Source organism: Lissotriton vulgaris, chromosome 5 (genome assembly GCF_964263255.1).
Source record: "Lissotriton vulgaris chromosome 5, aLisVul1.2, whole genome shotgun sequence".
Taxonomy (NCBI): Eukaryota; Metazoa; Chordata; class Amphibia; order Caudata; family Salamandridae; genus Lissotriton; species Lissotriton vulgaris.
This window is the reverse complement of record NC_141693.1, coordinates 657,113,714-657,140,987: the sequence shown is the minus strand read 5'-3', so window position 1 is coordinate 657,140,987 and position 27,274 is coordinate 657,113,714. Positions and strand designations below refer to the sequence as shown.

The following is a 27,274-nucleotide window of genomic DNA, read 5'->3' as shown; positions in this document are numbered from 1 at the left end:
CAATATATTTTTGCTCTAATAGTAACTTTCTCTCAACTGTCCAAGCCCTGGGCGGTTTTACAATACGTGGCAGAGGCCAGTCTATAAACAGCGGATTTTGGTCAGACATAAGGCGGTAGTCTAGTCGGACCATTTTGTTGTGGGGGCGAAGAAAAATAAGTATAGCCATCGAGATGCTTATTATTGTGAAACCAAAGGTCTATAAGACCATGCTCTTGAACCAATTCTTGGAGTGCCCTAAAGACTCTAAGGGGCAAATTATCAACAAATAGCGATATTTATCGCTAAGTAGGGTTAGCGGCAATTTTTTTATCACCGCGCATCACCGGATTTTATCGCTGAGATAACGTGCTATTAGCAACGTTTATCTCAAAAGCGATAACATTTCCGGGATAGAGGTGAAATCCGTGAATATCGCTGAGAATACAGCGATATTCACGCATTATCGCTAACAGGGTCTTAGCCATTATATCCACTTCCGATTGGATATAATGGCTAAGAACTGGTCTGAGCAGGCGTTAGTTTTTGGAGATATTCACGCTTAGCACAAATATTTCCATCGCTACGCCTGTGCTGGTAATAGGCGATAGCGATGTTAGCGACTGCTTTCAGTCGCTAACAAGTTGGGTACGCCCACTTTGCATGTCATTAGTAATAAATATCGCTGACATGCAAAGCGGGCCCCTAACCGCTCGCTATAGCCTACAAGCTGTCGCTAATTGCTGTTAGCGACAGCTTGCTAATAGGGCGATAACGCGGCTAAAGCAGCGAAAATTTCCTATCGCCCCCCTTGATAATATGCCCCTAAGTTTCTTACAATCATAGTTCTGGCCCCCAGCTAAGTTGAAATTGGCAGGCAAGTCAGTATTAACCTCATAGATGCTATTAAACATTCCTCCCCAGTGCTGCGCTGTCCATTGGAACTAGTGCTGAATGGACGTCCAATGGTCGTGCGCAGCACTGGGGAGGTAGTGCTGCCGTCGGCCAATGCACCGAGGCAGCACTTAAGGGGTTAAGGTCCCCACAAAAACAGATAGGGCGGGGCGAAAGGGCGAGCTCTACATTTAAGTGATGTAGGACTGATGGACCATCTAAATTAGAGGCATATACAGTGCAAATCGTTATGGGTGTACCATTAATTAACAACTCAGAGATCACCCATCTCCCACCATTATCTTGACTGGTTTTCCTACATGAGCCAACGCCACGTCTTAGTAGGATTGCAACCCCTCCGATCATGGAAGTCTGGGACGAGCATCCAACAAGATCAAACCCAGGTATTTTCAGTCAACTACGATTACCCCATGGAACATGGGTTTCTTGTAAGCACAATACCTCCAAATGAAAGGCCTGAACAACCATGGAAAACAGTGCCCTTTTCTTACCATTATTCAGCCCACAAATATTCCATCGCCATGCCCACAGGCTACTCTGTCGAATGCATGAATCGAACAGGATCTACTGGTGGAGGTATTGCGATAATCAACAGATCGCACCTCAAAATAACCTCCTGTCCCCAATTAGAATCAGAAGCCGAAGCTATGACCTTTAAGATCAAAGAAAACAACCATTTGATCTTTGAAGGACTGCTAGTGTACCGTCCTCCCGGCCCCAGAACGCCCTTCACCAAAGCGCTACACACCTTTCTAGAAACCACCTTTGACGCAGCCTCTTATACCATCCTAGGCGACTTCAACTATCACCTAGAGCTAAAGAACGATCCTGACTCAGCCACCCTTATTGACAACTTTCTCAGCTTTGACATGAAGCAACTGATCGACAAACCCACCCACTCAGCAGGGCATACCCTCGACGGGATTTTTACCAATTGTTATTCCATCAAAATCTTATCCATCACTCCTATACCTTGGTCGGATCATAATGCCATCTATTTTAATCTACAAATAAAAAACCCTGCAACTCAGCGCAGAAGCTATTCGCCCCCTGAAACTTCCCGTCCCTGGAAAAATCTGGATTCCAACCAACTTGCTGAGACACTGGGAAAACCCCTTCCCGACTTTGACCAAGGCAGCAGTGAAGACTGGGCTTCCAACTTTAACAAATGGATTACCGATGCAATGAATGAGCTGGCCCAACCTGAATCAAAGAAACCCAGAAAACGGCTTGTCACAGCTCAATGGTACACGACCGAAGTAAAAATAGTCAAGATCAAGTGCCGACGCGCAGAACGGAGCTGGCGCTCTTACTACAGCCGCGAGAAAAAACTTGAATATTTAAAAACCTTACAGGAGTATAAATCCACCATAGTCCAGGCAAAGGCCGCCTACTTCACAGAAAAAGTCCAAAAATTGGCTAATTCCTCCAGGGAACTTTTCAAAACAGTTGCCCACCTAACAAAAACTCCACGAGACACAGTATTTAACCCTGATCAGAGTTTCGTAGACGAAATGGCCACCTTTTTTCAAAAGAAGGTACAATCGGTATATGATGACCTTAGCACCATGGTATCCATCATACCCTCTAATAAAGATGGACATACCGACATAACCCCCCCTGCTTCTCCAGGTTCTCTGTACTCGAAAAACAGCAAGTGCATGACCTACTAATCCAGATGAAATCCAGCTCTCCTTTGGACCCATGCCCCCCCTATGTGCTACATCAAATCCCTGAGATCACCGCAAATACCTTGACTCCTCTGCTCAATAAAATCATCTCTCAAGGAGAATTTCCCAAAAACTGGAAAATGGCATGTATTAGACCCATCCTCAAAAAAGAATCCCTTGATCCCTTTGAACCCAAACACTATCGGCCTATCTCCTGTCTGCCCTTACCCTCAAAGATCTTAGAAAAAGCTATGAACCAGGAAATAATGCGCCATGTGGAGGAAAAGAAGCTACTTGATCCGTCACAACATGGCTTCAGACCCCTACACTCCACGGAATCAGCCCTCATCCTGGCTACTGAAAAGATTCGTAAAACCATGGATAAAGGTGGACGGTCGGCCCTGATACTTTTAGACCGTACAGCGGCCTTCGACACGTAAATCACGCCGTCCTACTAAAAAGACTTTCGTCCCTAGGCTTCACCGGTTCTAGCCTGCCCCTCATTGCCTCCTTCCTAACCACTCGCACCAACCAACTGATCTGGAATGGACTACAATCCGCTGAATTCTCTCTTCCGGGCGGAGTTCCACAAGGATCGGCACTGTCTCCAACTCTTTTTAATCTTTACGTCACCCCCTAGCTGCCCTGATCAGATCCTATGGCCTACAACTGGTATCTTATGCCGACGACACACAAATCATTGTGTCCATCTCTCAATCCATTGATGCCACAGCAGAACATTTCAGGAACTGCCTCTCTCAGGTTAAGAACTGGATGAACAGCAACTTCCTAAAACTGAACACAGATAAAACTGAAGTCATCGAGTTCGGCCATAAAACTTCCATCTGAGCAACCTATGGTGGCCCCCCGAAGCAGGAACCGGTCCTCTTCCCTTAGACAAGGTCAGAAACCTTGGTTTCTTATTAGACAAAGAACTCTCCTGTAAAGCCCAGGTGAACCAGGTAACCTCCGCCTGTTTTCACAACATCAAACTGATCAGGAAAATCCTTCCCTACATCCCAGACACGCTAAGGAAAACGGTGATGGGAGCCCTAGTATTGTCCCGCATTGACTACTGCAACTCCCTCTATCTAGGAGCAGGAGAAAAACAGCTGTCTAAACTCGAGGCTATCCAAAATGCGGTGGCCAGAGCCTTATTGAACATCCCCAGACGCCACCCCACATCCAAAGCTATTTGGCAGCTACACTGACTCCCGGTTAGACGTCGCATTCAATTCAAAGCTCTCTGCCTGGTCCATACATCTCTTCACGGCAAGGGACCCGACGACTTCAATAACCTAATACTCTGATACATTCCCCCGCGCGCACTGAGGTCAGCCACCCTCGACCTCGTCTGCCAACCCAGAATGCACAGAACCCGATGGGGGGTAAGTCCTTCTCCTACCAGGCGGCAAAAATCTGGAACTCGCTTCCCCCAGCACTTCATGCCCAAAAATCAAAAACGAGCTTCAGAAAAGACCCAAAGACCTGGCTCTTTGTCTAAACCTATCTGCCCCTCTTCCTCCCCTCTCCTCTGTATCTGTTAGCGCCAAGACGCCGCGGCATTCGTGCGCTCTACAAATATTTCAGTCAGTCAGTCAGTCAGTCAGGAGCCTATGCGTATCTTACTCTGGGCCATTCGTATAGAAAAGAGAAAACCCAAACCGAGAAGGACCTGATCTGATTAACTCAAACTGAGCAATTAAGAACAACAGAGAGAATATCGTGTTGATGTCATTATTCACCAATAAATCGTGGTTAAAGTATATATTCAAGCTTTTTTTTTTATTTCCCCCCCCAACCCACCCACCCCTCCCGAACCAACCTCCTGAGCTGGACCCACCCTGAACCCCCCCCCCCCGAGAACCCCTCACTCCACCACCCCCTACATAGGGCACCAGGACTGAGGTCCTTGTGATGGGGGAGCTGTCCCAAAGCCAACTCCCCCGGTGACCTCACCTCCATAAATTGATCAGGGGGGTATGATCTTCTAAGAGAAGAAAGGAAAATCAAAGAAAAGAACAAGAGAGAGCAAGTAATAAACATTATTCACAATCCTCTGAACTCTAAAGAACCCACCCCCCATCCCCCAAAAAACTCTCATCCCCTTAAAAAAAAACCCTGAAAGGAAAACAAAAAGAAAAGCCTGTGCGTAGCTGCCATTAGAATGTCTACAATGGCTTTAAAGAGTTCAAAAATTCCTTGGCCTGGATTTCAGAGGAGAAAAATCTGGTCTCGCCCTGTACTATAATTTTTAGTTTGGATGGAAAAAGTAAAAAAGCTTGGGCCCCTTTTAACTGAAAAGATGCTATTAGCTGACGGAGCTGCCACCTCCGCTCAACAGTAGCTGGACACAAGTCAGGCCTAACAAAGAGCTGGCAACTCTTGCCAGACCGTTTTCTATCTGGACGTGCCAAGTCATATATCCTTTCCCTGGCCAGGTAATTATTTAGGTAATTAGAATAGCACGGGGCTTGTCATCAGTTTGGCCTGTGCGTTTCATTGGTTTGAATGGGAAGCGATGGGCCTGCTGGATCTCAAGCTGCCAATCCCATTGTTTAACATCAGGAAACGCTTCCGTAAATAGTTCGACAATACACTGTCTGACATCCGATCCCTCAATCTCCTCCGGAACTCCTAGGACTCTTAAGTTGTTACGGCGGGACCTGTTTTCAAGTTTTGTGAGCTTCCATATAATATCTTCCCTTTGAGCTTTAATTGAGTCGGTAATACCCCTTTGGGTAGCCATATCATCCTCGAGAGTAGAGATCCTCTCTTCCGCCATCACAATTCTAGATACAATGTCTGAGCAGGTCTTAGCAACTCTCCGGATGGAATTCTGTACCCTACGGCATGCTCCTTGGGTGCGAGCGCTCTCTTGCCGAGTTTCCTCACGATGTGCCATGATGGTCTGATAAATCACTGCAAGTGTCATTTCACCCGAAGGAGAGTAAGGAAGATTTGCCCCATGTACATTCCCTACATTAGTAGCAGTGACGTCATTGCTCTCCAACCCAGGTTGGAGGAAAAATGAATAATTCCAGGTAAGTGACCATGCGTCATGGCCAAGTGCTATGCCCCCTTGGTCTTTGCCTACTTTTCGAACAGTACGGGGTCCAGAATGTGAGCTTAGTGCATCACTAGTGCGCCAGTCCCCTGTTTCGCTATCATCATTGTTGGACGTGGCCCTTCTGGCAAGTTCACCCCTAAACTTTTTGCTTTTTGAATATGAATTGGTGGTAGTGATTGTTGGTTTCTCCGCACTTTCACTGTGTCCCAGTGGAAAGTGCGTTCGCACTCTGAGTGCGTGGAGTAAGGTTGGCCTGCCCTCCCATAGGAATGCGTGGGGAATGTCTGTGTCCCTGGTAGTTCCTGATGCGTGAGGTGTGCAGGCTCGAGTTTGGTATGTGCGGACTCGTGTGATTGAATGCTGCGCAATGATGTGTGCGGCGTGAATATGTCTAGTGTGGAAGTGCCACTTCTAGACATGGGTGTGCGTGTGCAGTGAGTGTGCTGGCACATGATTGGCTGGAGCTGGCTGGTGAGCCTGGCTCAAGGAGTCTGGATGGGTCTTCCCCGGTGGTGAGTGTGGAGATTAGCATGCTGATGGCTGGGGAGGAGTTAACCTGGGTCCTGAATAGGGCTTGGCTTTCCACACACAATGCTGGCTCCGCCCCCTGTGGTGCGTCTAATGACCCTAGCCTACCTGGTGAATAGAGAGTGTGGTTGAGCACATCAAGAGTGCTCCCAGACCAGTTGCGACTGGTTTTTCCCCCACCCTGCACACAGACAAAGGATTTTCATGTATAAAAAGGAGCTGTGTCCCCTTGAAAAATGTTCTCTTCTTGGATCTTTTTCCTGAGGAGGGCTGCTGCTGGGCGCCAGTACGGCCGCCACTGGGGATTGCCTCCCTGTCTAGGAGGACCCTGTGAGCTTGTCCCTGGCAGGCCCAGCCTTGCCCCCCCCCCACCTCCTGAAGGACCTGTTGCTGGACTTTTGTGCCACTAGCACTTCAGAGCGCTTTTTTTTGCCCCTAGTGCTTAGGAGCACTATTTCCCGAGTGCCCGGAGCTGCTTTTGCCTACCCGAGGGATTCCCCGGCGTGGGAATCCTCCTTTGTGCCTCTTGTTTCTGGGGCAGGTGCCCACCCTGCAGAAGTTGCAGCACAACTTTTAAATTCTTTCACAGGAGCCTTCTCCGTGTTATTTATGGTTCTTTATTTCGAGGGTGCCCGCCCCTCATTGTGTGCTGGAGGTGCCGTGGCCTGCACAGGGATCTCCGGTGAGGCGCTGAGCCTGCCTCCTCAGCCCCAGGGCTGCGCTGCCATTGGCGGCCCGTGGCACAGGAAGCCAGGCACCAGACGCCCAGACAGGGGCGGGGGCACCAGAACAAGCAAGACGAGGCCGGAAGTCCCGCCCTTGAAGCCACGGCTGGAGGAGCAGGGCGGCTGCAGGTGAAGGCGGGGCTCCGGTGTCTGAGGAGAGCCCCGCACTGCCTAAAAGAGGAGCCAGGCCGCCGTCCCTACCCGGGGGCTCCCAACAGCGAGGTTGAGCCCCAGAGGGCAGCCGAGAAGTGCTCGAGGACGGGACCAGCTGAGTAGCCCTCCAGTGCCGGTGAGTGGGGCCCGGTGTGGTGTATGGTAGAGGGGGCGTCGGGGCACATTGCCGGTGCCCGCCCCCCCCAGTGTGTTCACTTTGATCCGGGGGCAGTTTCCTTTCACTTTGAGCGGCCCCAGCTGGCAGAGGGCCGCTCCAACGATCCTGGGGGCATTCCTTTGAGTTCGAGTCCCCCGAGGAGGGACTCCAACGTTCGGGGCAATTTGTGTATTTAGAGCCCGAGAGGCTCAGACCGGCCCATTTGTTGTATGAGCCCTGAGAGGCTCTGGGGTGCCGCATTGTTCTCGAGTCCCCCGAGAAGGATTCTGACATCCGGGGGCATTCTTCATTAGTGGTAGAGTGGTCCCGGTTGGCAGCGGGCCGCTCCCACCTTGCCCCACATTTTTATTGAGAGCCACAGAGGCTCTAGGGGGCATCACTTTGTTTTAGAGCCCAGAAAGGCTATGGGGACAGTCAGTGGTTCAGAGCCTGCGAGGCTCCCACGTTGGCCCCATCATATCTCCACAGCTGCCCAGCACTTAGTGGGCAGCTGCTCTGTTTAGGCTCCTGACTCTAGGACACAGGGTGTCCTAGCCCCAACAAGGCCAGTTGGCCTGGGTACAGTCACAGGTGGTGACTTATGTGAGAGCTGCGCAATTGTTCTTACACCTCTGAATGTTTTTAGGCATCATGTGTTTTCCTTCCCTGCACCTCTGAATGTGTTTTGATGTGTCATGTGCCTTTTTCGTACACCGCTGAATGTATGGTTATGCATCATGTGTTTTCCTTCCCTACACCTCTGAATGTTGTGATGCATCATGTGTAATATGTTCATGCTTATACCCCTAAATGGATGGTGATACTTATGTGGTTCTTCTTCCTAGTACAGGTGTTGCTAGTGAAGCCCAGGTTCCCTGCGTAATATTCTCCTAAGGTGGTTAGGGTTGCGTAGGTGGTACTTACCTCTTACCAGTAGTTACTGGTTGTGTGCCCTAATTTCTATTCTGTGCTACAGTGATTTTATATTCTATGTTCTAAGTGCTAATTTCTACAAGTATTCTACATCTACAAGTGCATATTCCTGACAGTGGTCCATGTGGCCCTGTACTGTACATATTTCCCCTGTAAATTCTGCCCGTGTCTGTTGGCACATTGTAAAGTGTTTGTTTTTATCTAATGTGTTTGGTACAACACAAAGGGTATTTTTACATATAACCTTGTGTGGAGTTTCTTTTGTGGTGGGCTTTGGGTGTTGTTGCTGGGTGCGCGCGCAAACACTTAACCTACATAGCCTCCAAGATTAGCCTTGCTGCTCGCGTCACCTAGAGGGTGAGCAGGGGTTATCTTTGGCATGAAACTCCCTTGCCCTGACTTAGAGTGGTGGTCTCTGACTGACCTTGGCGTAAGCCTTGGCCAGCCAGAGATCCCATTTCTAACAATCATCAATCGTCCAGTCCTTTTCCTCACCAAAATCTTCCTCGGAAGAACCTGTGTGGTCTGAAAGAGAGTAGTATCTATCACCCCCTGCCACAGCCTCATTAGAGTTTGAACCTGAGTTCCTTAAGGCTTTAAGAGCAGATTGCACCCAAGGTTAGTTCGTTTGGGAATAATATAGGGTCTGAATCAATGTTAATGTTAATGTTATAGTGATTTGTATAGCGCGCGGCTGCCCCAGCCAAGGGGCGTCCCGGCGCTGCGAGCAGACAGATTGCAGAGAGTTAGAGGCGCAGAAAAATGAAAGGATTATTGGAAGAGATGAGTTTTGACGGCCTTTCTGAAGGCTAAAAGGTCCTGTATACCACGGATAGCTTCGGGAAGGCTATTCCATAGCTTGGCAGCTATGTGTAAATGTAAATGTATTTGAGCTTATGTAGCGCACAGCTACCCACAAAGGATTTCCCGGCGCTTGCTTAGGGAACCCGTCCTGGTATTCCCCTGTGAGATAACCCCGGCAGGGTATCCACAAGGTGAAAGCCAGGCATCCCGCCGCGAGGGGCCGTTGTGGAGATTAAGCAAGCTATTGCCCAGAGTCGCAGAGTGTGAACCCGTGAGTCGAGAAGGCACAGGAGCGAGAATTATCGAGTCCGTGGAATTTTTGAGCCCAAGACCCGCCGAGGCGGGGAAATTGAACCCTGGTCCAGGGCCGATCTCAGCTTCCGGGTCTGCCGCCTCTAACCCCTGAGCCACACTTCCCCACAAGCTAGGAAGCTAGGAAGCTAAAGGATCGGCTGCCTACTCTGGCCAGTCTGGTGCGGGGGATGATCGCGAGATGTTGTCCCTCTGAGCGGAGCGACCTCCTAGGAACGTACTCTGACAGGAGGGGGCACAGCATTGGGGGGGAAGCGGTTTTAAGGATTTTAAAGGCTAAACACAGTGCCTTAAACTGGATCCTTTTACCCACCGGGAGCCAGTGCAATTTTTTCAAGACTCGGGATACCGAGGAATGGCGAGGGAGACCTACCAGAGCCCTGGCTGCCGCATTCTGGACTCTCTGCAGTCTGGTGGTTTCGGCGAGGTTTGCCCCCAGTAAGAGAGAGCTGGCATAGTCCAGTCTAGAAAGGATGGTCGCCTGAACAATTAGCTGGCGAGTGCGGCAGTCAAAGAACTTCAAAATAGGTCTGATGGGTACTGATGGAGTTGCTGCAGTACTCCCTGTAATCTGGGATGAAACTACAGGTCCCAGAGTTCGATTGGGTTGTGCAGGATTAGCCATTTTTCCATTAGAGAGTAACAATACTGGAATAGTATTTGGCCCTCCTAAGTGTGGCGCTACAGTGCAATCAGCACTATCTGACAAAACTACCCTGTTGATTACTGAAAGTGAAACAGGGAGAGTGACAGCAGATACAGTGCCTGAGTCTATTGCTCACAGAGCCGATGCCGAGGTACTTACGGATTTTGCAGATGTATTCACTTGGGCCGGTTGGATTTTTTTATTCTTGCAAGTCTGCTTGGCCTTGTCCGGCGGTTTATGGAACATAGTTGGCACAATCTTTTTTGATCATACCGCAGCCGCGACCGAAGCGGGAGATGCAGGCTCTACAGAAGGCGCCGCATAGCGCCGAGACGCCGCTAGCGCCGAGACGCCGCAAGGCATTTGCGCGCTTTAGAAATTTTAAAAATAAATAAATAAATAAATAAGAAGACCGCCGATTGTTTGCGCTCTCCTTCGCGTTCTCCTTTGAAGTCCGACTCCCTGCCGCGGATGTCGGCGTTGATGTTGCCGCAGACGCTGCTTGATCTGTCTTGGGGCGGCTTTCAGAGGGCTACCCACCCGCACAAGTGAGGTACGACCATTTGTTGTTGGAGCAGCAGCTTTTCCCTTTGGTGGCATCTTTATCGGCGAGGAAGCAGACAGGTGAGGCAGGGATATGCTGCAGCTTGAGCCGGATGAGGGGAGACCGACCCACCACAAAATCCAACGAGTGAGATGACACCAGGGGAGCTGGTCTCGGACTGCAAAAGAGTGCCAGAGCATATCGTTCCGGAGCCGATAGGTAAGCTTATGGCAAAATAAACATCAGGTTTCCCTCAGGAATGCTCGGGGAGTCGCAAACATAAGTTCAAAGCATAGTGGTGAGTCAGTCGGGAGATAGTGCCTTAAGCAGCTTGTCCGGCCGAAGGTCCGGCCGCCATCTTGCCGCACCTGCAATCCTCCACTCTATGACCCTTTATGACAGTCTGCGACCCTCCACTATACAACCTTCCCCCACAATCAATGAACCTCTACTCCATAGCACTCCACTGTATATCATGCCACTCTACGCTACTACACTCTCAGCCACTCCACTCTACTCCTCTAAACACCACTCCAATGTATGCCACTCAACATCACTCTATACCACTCTGTGCCACACCATTCTACTCCACTCTACAACACTTTACTCCATAGTCCAAAAATGTCTCCACTCTATTCTATGCCACTCTTTGCCCTTCCACTCTGCAACACTTTACTCCACACTGTCACAACACTATATGCCCCACTGCTCCACTTTACGCCCCTGCCACTTCATGCGCACGTCCTTTCTACATCCCTCCACACTGCACCACTCTGCTGTGCACCAACTCACCTCACCTCAATCCACTCTACTCCACTACAATCCATTCTAATTCTCAACACTCCACTCTACGACACTTTACTATGTGACACCCTATGACACTCCACAACACTCCACTCTATGCCACTCCACTCTACACCACTCCAATCCACTCTCCTCTGGACCAGAAACTTTTAGCCATGCTGAACAGCAACCACGTTGGTATACAACATTGCTAAAATACATTAGCGAAGCATACAGCTCTTGCATATGCGAGACCTATTGGATTTGCCATTGCTTGTTTTCTCTGATACACTTCTTAGCTGGTCAAAGTTTAAAAGCTTACTTAAAGTCATAACAATTTTACCTAATCACTATTGCTGCTATATTGGGACACTTAGTATATCAGGCACTCTGGCAAAAGTATGCAACATGAAAAGATGATGGACGTAAGGCTGAACATTTTCAAACTTTCACCCCAGTCACAGATTTGGGCTTAATCCATCATTCTTTTGCTCACCATGGCATTCCAGTTTAGACCCAGCCATATGTAAATAAGCCTTGACCCTGCTCCCCATGGAAACTGTCCAGCCCGAACTGCCAGACAAGGCCCTCCCTGGATCAGAAAACAAGCATCCTTGGACCTGATTTGTAACTCCTATATGTGCTGCATTGTTCAGCACACATAGAAGTTGCAAATCGTCACCCCTAGAAACAGCAAAAACGAGGTGAAATAAAGCATTTCTCCAAGTTTTGCCGTGTTAAGACCAGCTTTTCTCTGGCCTAAATTTTGGCACTGCCTCCTATTTACGCCAAATAGGGGGCAACATCAAAATAAATGGGTGTTGGGGTGGAACGCCCAACACAACACCCATTGCCCACCCCTTTCACGCTAAGTGTGGCGTGAAAGGGGGCCTTATTTACAAGGCAGTGTTAAGCCCACAGTAAGTGGCTTAATGCTGCTTTGTAAGTTAGGCAAAGCACATATCGCCACAGGAACGTCATAAAAGTGACTTTCCTGTGGCAAAAGAGGCTTTTAAATATGCTCCATAGTCTGCATGAAATAAGCATGCATGCAGACTGAGGGATAAATCTTGTTCTTGAGTATAGTTCATGCATTCTACAGCAGAAATGTGTTCATCAGTATCCTTTCGACTTCTTTCTTGAATGAATCAATTGAAGGGTTCATTCTGATATCACGGTTGTGCATTCAGATTCTCATGGCAATACCTGAAAAGGCTCGGATATTTGTTTCCTATTTATAAAATGTTGGTGGTTTCAGCAGTAGGGAACTAGTGCCTCTAGATCAGAGGTCTTCAATCTGTGTGGCACAACCCCCAGGGGGGCTGTGGGGTCATGGGAAGGGGGTCACGCTCTTCATTTGCCAAAAGAAACATTCCAGACGGTCACCGGTAGTTATAATGCTTTTCCCTGTGGTGTTATTTAGGGACTCTCCTGTGCTGGGAAATCGAAGCCAGACAGACACGCCTTTCTACCATTGTGTGTCTGGCCTGAAAGAAATGCAAATGTGCACAACGAGTTAGTCTTCAAATGTAAAGGATTTGCAGATTAACTCGTTGTGCTCATTTGAATTTCTTTCAGCAGCATACTGGCAGAAAGGTGTGTTTAGCTGTCTGCTGTAAGAGGCCTTTTCCTCTTTCTGGGTGTGCTACACATACAAAGTGGAAACAATTGAGGAGAAATACAGATATTTCTCCTTGTTACGCATCCCCTGGGGAAGTGTACAGTGTTGACACACCCTCAGGGTTACAGATTTTTGTACATCGAGAAATGTGTTAATAACCATGGGAAAACCCACCACAATGCCCCTGGAACACACCCCCAAGACACAGTGTAAAGCAATGCACCGACTTGCGCTGCGTTGCCTTACACCACACCTAGGAGGCCATGAAAAGCCACGCAAAGTGACTTTGCGAGGCCTCGTAGATCTGCTCTCTGCACAACCAGAGTGTCATTGTCATAAAAAATGATGCACCGGCAGTGCAACGGGCCTATAATTAAGGCTCCCGGTTTTCCGTTTTTATGGATTTTTACAAATAAATACAGACAGAAAACAATGTTTTTTCTGTCTGCATTTATTTTTAAAAGTGGATAAATACAGAAAATTGTACTTCTTTTAAGTGACTCTCCGTGCTGTCTTTCATGAATTATGGGTCAATAGCTGAGCAGAGGGACCACGTGGGAAATTAAAAAACAGGATGGAATTTCTTTAAATAAAGGCATATGTCAACATACATTCATGGTATAGTGCTAGTATTTACCAGTGGATGTATTGGTATTTAACATTTGGCAGCTTAAATAGCTAAAACACGACAGACATAAAAGTAGAAGTGCACGTCTATCAGTTAAATAGATATGGAAATGTACAGTTTTACAACTTTATGTATACTCAAAACACAAAAAAGAAATATGGATAAATACAGACGGAAATGGCCAAAAAGTAAGTACCATAAAACTTGGAGCCCTACTTATAATGAATCCCCTATATTTTGGAAGCAACCAGTATAATTTGGAAGCACCATTTTATCGTAAAACATTTTACGCATTTTGTAGCGGCCTATTTTAACCTGTGTGAAATGCAAGTAAAAAATAATGATTTACACATTCACAGTGCTTTCTTTTGACAGGCTGTGACTTCATAGCCCTAAAAATACACAAGTCACTATTCTCCACTGCACCAACCACAATTTAATTCAGTGGCTTTCTGGCTTCACACAGACTTTTGCAGTGCATTAACTAATAGAGGTTTCATAAATTACTATAGTGCATTTCCCACTGAGTAAGAACTTTTTAAATGGTATTTATTATTCATTGAAGATGCTCGTTATTTTATATGTAGCTACCTGACGGTGAAAGACTTAAAAAATGTATGTATGTTTTAATTATGATGAATGATGTTCAGCTGCCTCCAGTTACATGCAGATGTAAATACAAAGCTGTCAGCATCCTATAAAATATAGTATGATTTTCCTCTAATGCCGTGCAATAAAGTTGCAGTCCTTGCATTACAGCTATTAGACAAAGGGCCACTGGAATTATGTGATTGTACGGCAGCAGCGATGTTAGCATAGTTATTGATTTGCTGCATTTGCCACATAATCCATCATGTGCGGCCTAATCTGCTGATTTTAACAAAAAAAATTGTATTTACTCAAAAGGTTTAAAAGTTACAAAAAAGCAGCAACAGGCATTGCCACTCAGTAGAAGGCCCTTTATGAAGCTGTTCTGGTCACCTTTTTGTTGCTTATTGCTATATTTGAGTGTTAAACTGGTACTAATGAGGTGCAACCACAGATTGACCGTTTCTCTGGAGAGCATTTATGGTTGTCAATGATAGGGACTACCAAGTTCTGGAAATATTTGTCAGGAGCGGGTCCTGATACCTAGAACATTTTGAAGGGGGGTCTCGGCATCAAAAAGTTTGAAGACCACTGCTCTAGATGCTCTAATGCCACCAGATAACTCTAGCTTTTGTGCACGGTATTTCGGAATGCTCAAGTGGAGGGCTTTATGGGTCATGCGGGCAATTTTCAAATGAATCCTTGCCTTATATGGAAGCCAGTTCAGGGACTTCAGGTCAGGAGTGATATGATTGTTTTGTTTTGATTCTGTAATGAGACTAACGGCAGAGTTAAGAGAGGCCCTTAGTGATGTCAGCTTAGCTTTGGGTAGTGTTGCATTCCCATAGTCCAACCTAGGAACCATTAGGCTTGAACAGCTGACTTGAAGTCATCCAGGGGTAGGAAGGGTCTTGTGTTTCTTAAGATGATCATGTAGAAAATCGCTCCTTTGGTGACAGGGCTGATGTGCTGCTGCTTGTCCAGATTCTTATCCACCATTATTCTCAGAGATCTTGTCCACTGTATAGTGTATGGAACACCATTCAGCGCTGTTAGTTGTTTCATCCATTCTGTGGCGTTCAGAGAATGTTTGGGTGGGGCAGTTAGGAAGAATTCCATATTGAGAGCATTTAGTTTGAGGTGGTTGCCAGTCAACCAGTTTTTTGTCTTTTGTAGGGTTAAGTTTAGAGACCTAATATCTTCGGAGGAAGAGATTTCTAAGTACAGTTGGGTGTCATCTGTGTACATGTGATAGTGGATGTTTGATAAATTCAATAATTCGGTTAGAGGCTCCATGAATAAGGTAAAAAGAGTGTGTGAGACTGAAGACCCCTGATGGACCCCTAAAGTGACCTATATGGAGTTGGATAGGAACATATTGATATTGATACTTTGAATTCTGTTGTGGAGAAAAGAGGCAAGCCGGTTAAGAACCGACCCGATAGATCCAACCTACATTTGAGTAGGTCTAGGAGGCTATCATGGTGGACAGTATTGACAGCTCACAAGAGGTTCAATGTGGATAAGAAGGTAGGATTCATTCTGATTCCATATTTTTAACGCATCATCAAATATGTGTGTGAGTGGCCATGGCGGAAGCCGGGTTGAAATTGATCTAAAAGACTGAATTGGTCAATGTGGTTGCACAGTTTTACATGTACTTATTTCTCAAGGAGCTTTGCTAGTGTCCAAATCGTAGAGATTGGATGGAAGTTGTTTAGGTCTGAGTGGTCCCCCGTTGTTGGTTTTTTTTAATGGGGTAACCTACCCAGCTTTAAGGCTATCAGCCCGAGGCTTTGTGCAGTAGAGGTCAGCAGAGAGCAGTGACGAGCAGCAGTGGAGCAGCGGAAGCAACGGTCCGAGAACGCCAGAGATCACCGGACCGTCGGACCGCGAGAAATCTTGGAGTGCTCCTCTCCTCCTGCGGAATACGAGCGAGGGCAGAGTGCGAGGGGAGGTGCGAGCAGCGGTACACTGTGAGCAGAGGCGAGGAGCGAGGAGCAAAGAGCGAAGGGCAACTGCTGATTATCACAGTACGGCTGACCCACGCTCCCACGCTCCCACTCCCGCGCCCTGCCTGGTCACCTGACTGCCCGACTGCTCCGAGGTCAGAGCGGAGAGCAGAGCGGAGCAGGGCTGCACGGAAGACCTCCGCCATCAACGGAGTTACAAGGGGCCAACCGGTAATTAGCAACTGGCAACCGGCAAATAATGGAGCAAAGGGTCAAAGTAACCACCCGAAGTGACAATTGAAAAGACCCGCAACTGTTTTTCTCCCAGCTACAGGTCAGCGCAGGGGCGCGGGGGCACGGAGCGGCTATCAGCATCAGCACATTCACGGCTGGGTTGAACTGAGAACTGAAAACGCAGTGAGGTGTGGTGATTTTAGCCAACAAATAAACTCATCAACTCAGTAAAGAAAGCTATCAGCGACAGCCACAGCCACAGCCACAGTATACACAGCAACAGCAACAGCACAGACTACGTGGGAGGGGATAGCCAGCCAAGCAGAGGGGTGCAAGGTCATCGGACAATCGGTTAACTAACCTTCCTCCTGTAACTCTAAAACCCACGCGGACGAGCCCGTGAAGCCGCTGACTTTTTGCCAGTAGAACTTGATCATCCCGGATGCTGGATACATAACAGGACAAAAACCGGTGAGTGGCGGGCTTGGTGTGCTGCATGCTAGTGCAGGGGAGCAGGGGGGGTGCTAAGTACTAAGGATTAAGTGTGTTTTCTCCATTGGGACAGCAACATCAATACCACGGTCAGTGAGCATCCTAAGCTTCCCCTAAGCTTTTCCCAGCCCTCCAACTTCCACCCTCCACTGTCTGTCTGTTGGTGGGCCGCATCTTAAATACCAATAGATTAACATGAGATCTGGCAAGATTCGGGGGAGTTAAACGAACAAAGGAGGGCAAAATAAGCGAAAACAAAGGTCCAAGCTAGCTAAGGGGGGGATGGAGGCTCAGACGGACGTCTCTACACCTACAGCTAGGGGGAACAGCCCCCTACCAGAAACAGCTGACCTGACGGTAGCAAGTGAGACAATGGAACAAATACAGGACCAAATTGCCACGACCATACAAACGAGAAAAACAACGAAAACAGAAGGGGGAAATGAAATGAACATAACTCTGGTTCAGCCTAAAATTTATACAAAATTTTGTTTTCTAAAGAGTCCAGGGGGCGTTTTATTTTCAAAGATTAATAAAGCATCAGGCCTTCAATCGCCTTTTGAACCATTTCAATCAGCCTCTAACCATCATCCTAGAGATAAGCGGCCCGATTGGACGATAGCTACAGCAATAGCATCAGTAACAGCAGAGGAGACAAAAGTACAACATCTATAACACCACCCCAAAAAACTTCTACACCTCAGAGCAATAACATCAAAATGGGGGAAAAGCTCGGGCAAAAGCTCGAGATGACAGGTACCCCGGTAGAACGGGAACTAATCATAGATGCCAACCTAATACAAATACATCGGCCAAAGGAAACTATGGATTTGCTGCCATCAATTATGGAGAAGAAGAATTCAAACATCAACGGTAAAACCGAGAAAGCCAGCATGACTAACGAACCAGGCCATGAGGGCAACGAGGGCATAAGTAACAATGAGCAGGGTACTAGAAAAGAGAAAACTGCAATTCCACCAGCATGGTTAACGAAGATGGAACCCTCATTAATAGTCCTCGATACAACAAATAACGAATCTATACAAGTACCCAAGGCATCAGAAGGGATGCGAAATAAAGATATAAGTCAGAAGAATTGCACACCAGAGGTGATCGAAATCTCCTCTTATTTAAGGAAAGAGGAGTGGGAGGAACTCATGGCGGCTTATCCAAAAGACCTGAGCGCAAGCAGGCTGGGCAGCGAGTCAACAAAAAGTGGAACGGCACAGCTGGAGTTAAATATAGTTGGCGTAGGGGGGCTAGGAACAGCGCAACCCTTATAAAAACCACTGGTGCACCAAGAAGCGGGACTCCAAGAGCGCCATGGGAATCAGGATACAATTCCGGCTCAGGCAACTCCAGCTCAGGACAGGCAAGAAAGCGCATGGCCCAGTCTTCTTAACACAGTACAACTCCTGGTGGACGCAGCACACTACCAATCGGAGAAAATGGATGCCCAACTAACACTGTTAGACACGTTGGCAGTATTTGTAGTTGCAATAGATGGGAAGCTGGGCACATTAAACTCGCTTCTTCAGAGCAAATTAAATCAACTTGAGGACTCCAAAAAGAGAAATGGCATTGAGTGTGAATGTGGCCCAATCATTGATAAACTGGCCACCCTGCCAACACTAATGTCAGACTTATGTGGACACCTCAAAAGATCTGCCGGATACAGACAGAGGATCGACAGTGATGCACTGGGCTGCCCAAAAACAAATGGTCCCGGTAAAGTGTCTATAGTACAAACAAAGGAGGCTGAGACTGACGCTACCTGTAGTAAGGACACTGATGCCAAACGGCATGATCATCTAAGGTCGGTAGAGAAAACTGATGATACAGGGGAGAACAGGACGGAGCCACCAACGCCTCTTTTGGCAAGAGTCGAAGACGACACGGATACAAACTATAAATTAAATGCCAAACAGAGGAGAGCGAAAAAACGTAAAGGAAGAAAACAAAAGCTCTGCTCTAAACGTGAAGGTTTTAGGCAACTTTTTGGGCAAACAAAGACTGCAGAACAAAGCATGAGCAACTTGGTGGAAGAATTATCACTAGAGCGTGAACACGACGAAAGATGTGGCCCACCTGAAGACATTCCACAATCAACAAACAAAAGCTCAGAGGAAACAACAGCTGTTCCATCAAGTAACCAAGCTGTGGTGCCCCAACTTTCTGGGTCCATCACTTCACTGGCCAACCCTGGTTTACGGAGCGGGCTAATGCACAATATGAAGCCTCGCACAAGCCCGAAAGCTTTAACAACCCCAAGGGGAGAAAAAAAAGGAAGACAAGATCTAGGACCCCCTGAAAACCAAATATTAGCCATCACGAAAGAAACTGTGCCAACTTACCTACAAGCGGAACAGCCAAAGTCAAAAATTGCACATGTAGACCTGACCTTAAACAAGCAGCTTCCATGCCGTGAAACCACTGATCCTACTGTATGTGCAAGCGATCAAATCCCAGCATGGGAGCACCATCGAGAGGGCTCTGGGGCATCAGCAAACATAACAAGTAATATGAAGCTAATAGCAAGATTAAACATGGACAATGTGGTTGGAGGTGCTATCAACCAAGGGGAAGCTTCGGATGCCATATGGTTCACCCCTGACTATACCTCCAAAGGGAGACACGATATCCTTAACAGAGGCAACATCTTGTGATTATTGGGCCATATCCCTTCACTTACAACTGTGGCAAATTCTGACCTGAAGTCCATTGAATTCATAGCCGTGGAAGGCACAGGAAAAGAAGCGACGAAGACGATTTGGTCTTCGGTAGATCTGGCACAAAAGATCCTTATGGAATCTGAGACTTTTAAAAACTGGGGCATCATGTTGAGGCCCTTTTCAAAGCCTCGATACCCGGATGTACTGTGCTCTGAGAGAAGCCTGAACCAGAGGGAGCAGGCAAAAGGAAGAATTATCCCAGTTCTCAGGGGTGCTGTCGGGCCTAGTTGTACAGATAGAAATGGGTTCCTTGAACTCACTCTAGGGGAGCAGAATGGAAGACAAGCCCCTAACGGGTGGCAGGAACATAGATGGTTCGTGAGGACCATAACAAACAGCAATTGACAAATGCAGCGGACAACAATGGAGCACCTACAGGATCAATTGTGCCTATGTTCGTGGAATATAAATGGCCAAGCATCCAAAATGCTTGACTTGGACTTCATAGCTTATATATGATCTTTTGACCTAATCACGCTACAAGAAACTTGGCTTGCTGAGCCTCCGCACCTTCAGGGATACCTACGTTTTTTCTCTGGCGCAAAGAGCCTAGCCAAGTATGGTCATTTAAGAGGAGCCTTGGTAACATATGTTTACAGCTTTGTGATGGCCAAAGAAATCGGGCCCTCGGCGATAGCTGCACTTGCAGTTAATCTGACTCTGACGACAAGACAAGGCAAAACAATTAACACCTGCACCCTGGTCAATGCTTATATACACTCCAAAGAAAAGAAAAAAGCAGCGGAGGAGTTATATGCATATATAGAAGAGTGTATCATGTGTGAAAAAACAGCGAATCTAGTACTCACTGGGGACTTTAACCTCAATCTCATGGGAACAACACAAGAGGAGGGCATCATGGCACAAAATACTATTTGGGCATTACCACAACAAGGCAAGCCACAAAGAGCCGATAGATCAAAACTGGGAAAGAAGGTACTTGAGGCATTAGAAAACTTTAACATCAGGGCACTAAACGGCAGGTTTACAGGGGATAACCCGCCAGCCTCAACTTTTCACTCGGGAACAGCAAGCAGCACGTTAGATTATACCTTCGTGTCACTCCACTTTTTCAATTTATAACATCTTATCGGATAGGGAATCAAACAGACAGTGACTATTGTCCTCAGGAAATTACTATGGATCTTGCCAAACCAAATTATGAGCGTTCAACGGCTCCTAAGGAGTCCATCTATACCATAAACTTCAAAAAGATCAAGTATTCGGTTGCAATGGGCGAACTTTTGATTGAACAGGCAAAAAAACACTATATGGAGCGCACAGGCATCAATGAAGTAGCAAAATGGGTGCAGTTCACTACTACTCTGGGGCAATATGCAACAAAGCCAAAAGCGCACACAAGGAGGAACAACCTGGGCACCCTTCCCCAAGCATATAGAGGGAAAGTAAAAGAAATGAAATATTCAATCTCAAAGTTAATGAGAGCAGTACAACAAGATCAGAACAACAAAGGGATGCTGCATCAACTCTCTAAACTAAAAGCTTCCCTAAAAAAACTAAAATGGGAAGCAAATAGAACTAAAGAGGAACAACTTTGGGCAACACTCCATGAGGACATAAAAAAGAATGACGGTGCAAACTTTTGGAAGAAAATAAATTCATTAACGTACCCTGCAAAAATGGAGATTACATCTAACATTGCAGAAGCAACTTGGGCAGCATATCTTGAAAACCACTTCAACCGAGATCTGTCGGCCAATCAGATTATGAGCAAATCTTGCCAGGTACGAGGCCACGATGTCGGCGATAGGCTACAAATGCACCCAATCAATCAGGACATGGCAGGAGACGCAGATTATACATCTTTGGAACCCATAATAAAGCAGCAAATAAAGAAAGGAAGAAGGGAAGGTGCGCCGGGTCCAAACGGGATTCCGCCTGTCCTTTTTAAAAAAGACATGGACTATTGGGCAGCGGCACTGGAACCCCTCTTTCGGGAGATCAGGCATACTAACATCCTACCAGACACTTGGAAGGGCTCCGTTATTGCCCCCATATATAAAGCAGGGGATAGAGGTATTATCGGTTAGTTGCTCTAATCGATCATGATGCGAAGTATTTTGCAGGTCTAATACTGGAAGATCTAAAGACATGGGCCACGAGGAAGTCTCTAATACTTGTCAATCAAACAGGTTTTGTTAAAGCCGTGGGGACAACAACAAACATACTGACAATGAGCATGCTTATAGACAAGGCCGAGATGAAAAAAATGCCCCTGCACCTCTGCTTTATAGACTACAAGGCGGCATTTGACAACATCAACCGCAATTTACTATGGACAAAGCTCAAGGATTGGGGTATCCCTAAAAGGTCTGCTGGAGCCATTAATTAACCTACATACAGACACTTGGATTCAGATCAAGGTGGGGGACGGCTCAATGCTGTCAAGGCGGATACATACCAACAACGGCCTTAAGCAGGGTTGCGTGTTGGCACCCACACTATTCAATCTGTTCCTGGCGGATCTGGTACCCCTATTAAATAACTGCAACTCACACGCGCCAAAATTAGGAGGCCTAAATCTACCATGCCTCCTATACGCAGACGACCTGGTGTTAATAAGCCATACTAAAGTAGGGCTTCAAAATCTCTTAAATACAACCCAGAGATATTCTGAGCTAAATGATTTAACAGCGAACCTCGAGAAGACGCAAACAATGACAATCAGCAAGAACAAACACAAGAAAAGCTTCTCGTGGTTCTGGAACACCATCCGCATCAAAGACACCTCATTGTATAAATATCTAGGTGTGAAGATTGATAGGGGTGGCCAATTCAGTGAACAAAGGGCCAGTATAAGAGGTAAAGGCCTTGCTCTGGCAATCGCCTTAAAAACACTAAATAACAACCTCTCTGGCCCTTCTCTGACCCCTTTACTACATGTCATACGTGCAAAATTATTACCAACACTAACTTATGGGAGTGAGGCCCACCGAGGCAGAGATGCCGTAACACTTGACAGTACAATTGTGTCGGCATATAGAATCATCTTCGGCCTTCCAAAGCGATCATCCCCAGCACAGATCAGATTGGAGTTTGGTATTCAATCACAGCTTTTTGCAAGACAAGGGGCATATATCTGCTCATGGGACAAAGTAAGAAAAACGACTGAAGGAACGTTGAACGCATACTTATGGAAAGAACTAGAGCAGACCCAAAATTCACCAGCAGCAAAATATTTGGCAAAGAGTATAGTGAACACCGGACTGGCAGAACTCTGGGCGTCCCCGGTAACTCACAAATCATTCAACAAACTGGTGAAGAAATCGATCAAGCTTCAGTCATGGGTCCAGGACAAAGCCACCCTATCAAAAAGATCTCACGCATGGATGGTATTAAATACATACCTGACACAAGCCTCCCAGCCTTATCTTGGTCTAGGTTATACAAAAAAAAACAAATTGTCCTTTCTAAGATATAGACTGGGCTTGCTACCATGTATTCTATACCTCCCTTACTGGCTGAGATCGAAAGCTGGAACATTATGCAGGTTATGTGGCATTGGGGCAGAAGACATGATGCACTTGCTATGCACTTGTGAAGAATTACAAGAAGAAAGAAAGCTCCTGCTGAAAAGCCACTTTATTTTACAGGGGGTACGCACACGAAGGAGTGCAGTGCTAACCTGCTTCTCAGCACACGATCCTCAGCTCAGTTGCAGTTTTGTGAAATTTTTTAAAGCAGTGGAAAAAAAACTACCAAAAATTGACACATGAACTATCTACAAACAGGACATATGATTTAATTTACGAATTGCCTGAAAACTGTAAAGAAATTTGTGGAAAAAACATGAATAGTCTAACAGGCTACAAAGTGGATGAGAAGTACAGATGACCTAACGTGGGCGGCCAGCAAACAAAATCAACTTGTATGCTGAACTGTTTGTTTTCTGCAATATAGAATAGAATCGATCTTAAACGCATGTTTTTATGAGTATTTTAATTTTGCTATTGTGTACTATATCGCATTGGTTTTAAATAACTGTGCAATAAACATAAACTTAAACTTTAAACTTAAACTTAAGGCTATCAGGGACTAACCCTTGAAGTAGTGAGGCATTACCTATTTTAGTCCAGAGAGGGAGTAAGAACATTTTGATCACACTAAAGACGTTTTTTGGAAGAGGGTCACTAAAATGGTTTGAGGGTTTCAGTGCTGTTAGGATTTTGAGGATGTTGCTTTCATCAAAAGTTTTGAATATGCTCCACCGTGGATTATATTTAGATGTGTAAGCTGTGAGACCTGGTTTCTCAGCAAGCTGGAGTGTGGTGGTGCTGCAATGAGGTGTGAGAGGAAGGTGCTTGTAGCTGAACATAGGCATTACAAAAATCTTTATTGACTTTTCCTTGAAGAACCAGGCAAAATCCTCACAATCTGGCTGTGGATTAAAACCTCTTTGAGAAATGTTGGGTTGCTTATTGGATTGTAGGTTTATCTAATTGACATCTAAAGAAATGCGCTTTAGAGCTTCTGATACGTCTGTTGTAGATTCTCCTCAGTGATCTCAGGAGTTTACGGTTTTTGAGGGATGGTGATTATCTCCATGTTTGTTCAGCTAGTCTGTGCTTGCATGTTTTTGTATTAAGTCTGCAATTGAACCAAGATTTGGAGTCTTTGGTGGACATTCTTTTTAGCTTCAGGGGTGCAATTAAGTCGAAAATGTTCATCATGGAGTTGTTGTAGTGAGGTCATGGACATCTGCCATTTCCCATGGAGGGATGTCCGATTGTTCCATCTAATATTCTGTGTGCTCCTTTTCCATTGTTTGGTTTTGTTTAGTTGACCGTTTCTTGTCTTCACTGATTCTGTGATGAGTAAAGTGATGCGGTGCTGATCTGTCCAGTCCCAAGGAATGATAGAATCCAGTTAGATAATATTACACTTTGCAATGATAAGATCCAAGGTCACACTCAAGTTATGTGTAGGACAGTCTCAGAATTGAGTCAGGTTGAGGTCAGCTAGGAAGGATTTAAGGCTTGTTGACTGCTGGGTCATGAGGGTCATTCAAATGGAGCATGAAATGTCTGAGGAAGAAGTGAGTGCTGTGTTATCCTCCTTTGGTTGAGGTGGTTTCCATAATTTGTTCTATAAATGTGATGTTATAACCTGGTTGGTGGTAGATCGTGTGCAGTTTGCACAATGGTCTATTGTTGCTAAAAATGTAAATGCATAGGTATTCATATAAGGATATGTCTGTTTTGTGTGACTGTTTCATTGCTATATTGTTTCAGTGTGTGCAACCAATACCTCCGCCAGATCTGCTTGGTCTAGCTAATCTAATGATGTTGTGATTAGGTGGCACTAGTAAGTCAAGCGTAGGTGTCGAGTCATCATTTACCATGTTTTAGTCAGGATTAGTATGACTAGCTTGTGTTTAAGGATGAGATCCTCAATGTCTGCCACATGTTTCACTTCCAATTTGTAATTGGGTAGCATGCATTTCAGGTGTGGTTTAGAGACCGCAGCCACAGTGGTATGAAGTGGGTACTCACATATCAATAGAATCTTTTAGGCCCTCATCAGGGCTTTAAGTGGTCTGGTTCCTGCTGGTGCTCAGCACCGTCTGTTCTAAAAAGCTGGAGCTGAGACAGGTCCCTATCAGGCTCTCCATTTTCTCCCTCACCATTAGAGGGAGAAAAAATCTTAACTCAGCAGCAGAACCATCCTACACTGCCTTTGTTGTCACTTCAAAGAGACTCTCTATAGTACTTTCACAGTCTCATCATTTCAGAATGGAAGCATTTTCAATATTATATACAACAAAGCCATAGTTGTTAATTATTTGTCTTATGCAACTAACACCAGTTGACAAAGCCAATAGTCCTGGCTTGTTGTAGGTGTAATGTTACTGTGGATGCAATGACAGAAGCAGCAAAATACCAGTCGGGTGCCACACCATGCTAAGCACCAGTGCTTTGAATGGGCAGGTCCTGCCTGTTACTGAGTAGTGGCACTTTGTTATTGGGAGAGGGAGAGCACCTTCACTTCTCAAGAGAAACGTTCTATTTTTAATTGGAGAGTGCCAGCACTTCTCAGAAACAAGCAGGTACTGTGCTATAGACTACCTGCACTTCTATGTTTCCAATTTAAGTACTGCTAAGCACAGATTTTTTGCTTACGTGTTTTTAAGCCACGCCCTTAATTTGATCGTCCACACACCGTTGAAAGACCCCCAGTTTTTTCATCCCACTTCAAGCCCCGGTCCTCATCACAAAGCACATTAAAACATGGAAATAAACATAGTTTATAATTAAAGGACTACCTTTAGTTAACAAAATGCATGTGATCACTAATTTAAACGAAGGTGGGAGTGTCAATCACATATCTGTCAACTTGAATGAAAACCTCATACTGAGGTTCATGATATATTATTATGGATATGTGGACTCAATTGAATTAATGGAATCCTCGTCTCTAGCACATAGACACAGAGGCATGCAAATTCAGTGTGTATTTACGGCCTGTTAACAGATGATGTCATTATCTTCTCTTCGGATTAGAGCACTAAAAGACAATAATTCTACTTGGACTTCAGTACGATTTGATAGATATGTGAATTACACACACTAATCTTTCTGGTTTAAGTAAAGAGTACGAGTGTCACCATTTGGAAATGCTTTTGGTTTCAATTTTAAATGCAGATTGTCATTTGTTAACAGGCAAGCAGACATGTTCAGCCTTTAGTCATGTGATCTGCACAGAAACCAGATCATCACAGCTGTGTCTGGCCGAGGCAACATTCCTGCGATGATATGCGTGCATGGTGCTTACATGCCTCAAACACAGGGAGTGGCAACGTTTATATAACACAAAACTGCAAAGTACACCCTTTGTCCACTTTCTGTATGAATTACAGTCGATTATTAATGAATGCCTTGAAAAAGGTGTATGCAAATGTGTTGGTTGTACATTATATTTGTAAAGCACATTTGTGTTTTGGGGTTTCCGAAGCAATTACTTTTAACTCGCTAGTAGATTTGTTGCCTTCTTGCGAAAAATATCAAAACTATTCAAAGAGCTTTGTATTTTTTGTGAGTTTCGTTCTGTCCTGCCTTAAATCTCCATTTTTCTATGCCTCAGGGAAAAAATATCATATTTCAATATTTCGAAAGAGCAAGTCCCCAAAGACTTTTGACAAAGAGAGCGATCCTGGAAAGGCGTATGCTTTGAAACACTCACTTCGAGAACATCCTGTGCTAAAGAAAATGCGTCAGGTTTGTAGAAATATTTACCAAGTGTTTTAAATGTATGTGTACAATGTATCAGTTCGTTAACTTTTGTGTAGTGAAACTCTTATTGGTTTAAATTTAAAGCAAACTAACAACCTATTAAGTAGCGCAAAATATTATTAATATAGTCCCCAATTTTTTAATAAAATGATCTCTACCAGTATTGTGCCAGTTGCCTTCTAAATACTTTGGGGAAGAGTTACAAATATTTGGTCCAGCATCTACGTCGGTGTATATTGGGAAACATCGGCTGGATCAGCACAGCCACAAATTGCTTGTGATGCAAATCCCGATCAACTAAAATAGTCAAGACAGGGATTTGCCTCACAAAATAAAATAACACATTCTTAAATCATGAAAAATGTTTTAATTTCTCCAAACTTTCAAAACACATCAATGTGAAATGTTATAGACATTTTCTAGGCATAGTTTTTATAGATGCCATAGGTTTTGTACTCGAATGGCATACTTCCAGTACAAAACCTAAACTAGACATCATGCATACATCTTTGCCACATTAAATAAATACATTGAATACACTATATTGTGATATTATGT

The 27,274-nt window shown here is 45.6% G+C and overlaps 1 protein-coding gene across 1 annotated transcript in view; it reads left to right on the top strand.

Annotated features, from left to right (window-relative positions):
- COMTD1 (catechol-O-methyltransferase domain containing 1) overlaps positions 1–27,274 on the top strand; it is a 212,844-nt gene that overhangs the window by 19,797 nt on the left and 165,773 nt on the right. The window contains exon 2 of the mRNA XM_086922087.1: positions 26,568–26,701. Coding sequence (XP_086778213.1) covers positions 26,568–26,701 — 134 coding nt within the window. The remainder of the gene's footprint in view (positions 1–26,567; positions 26,702–27,274) is intronic.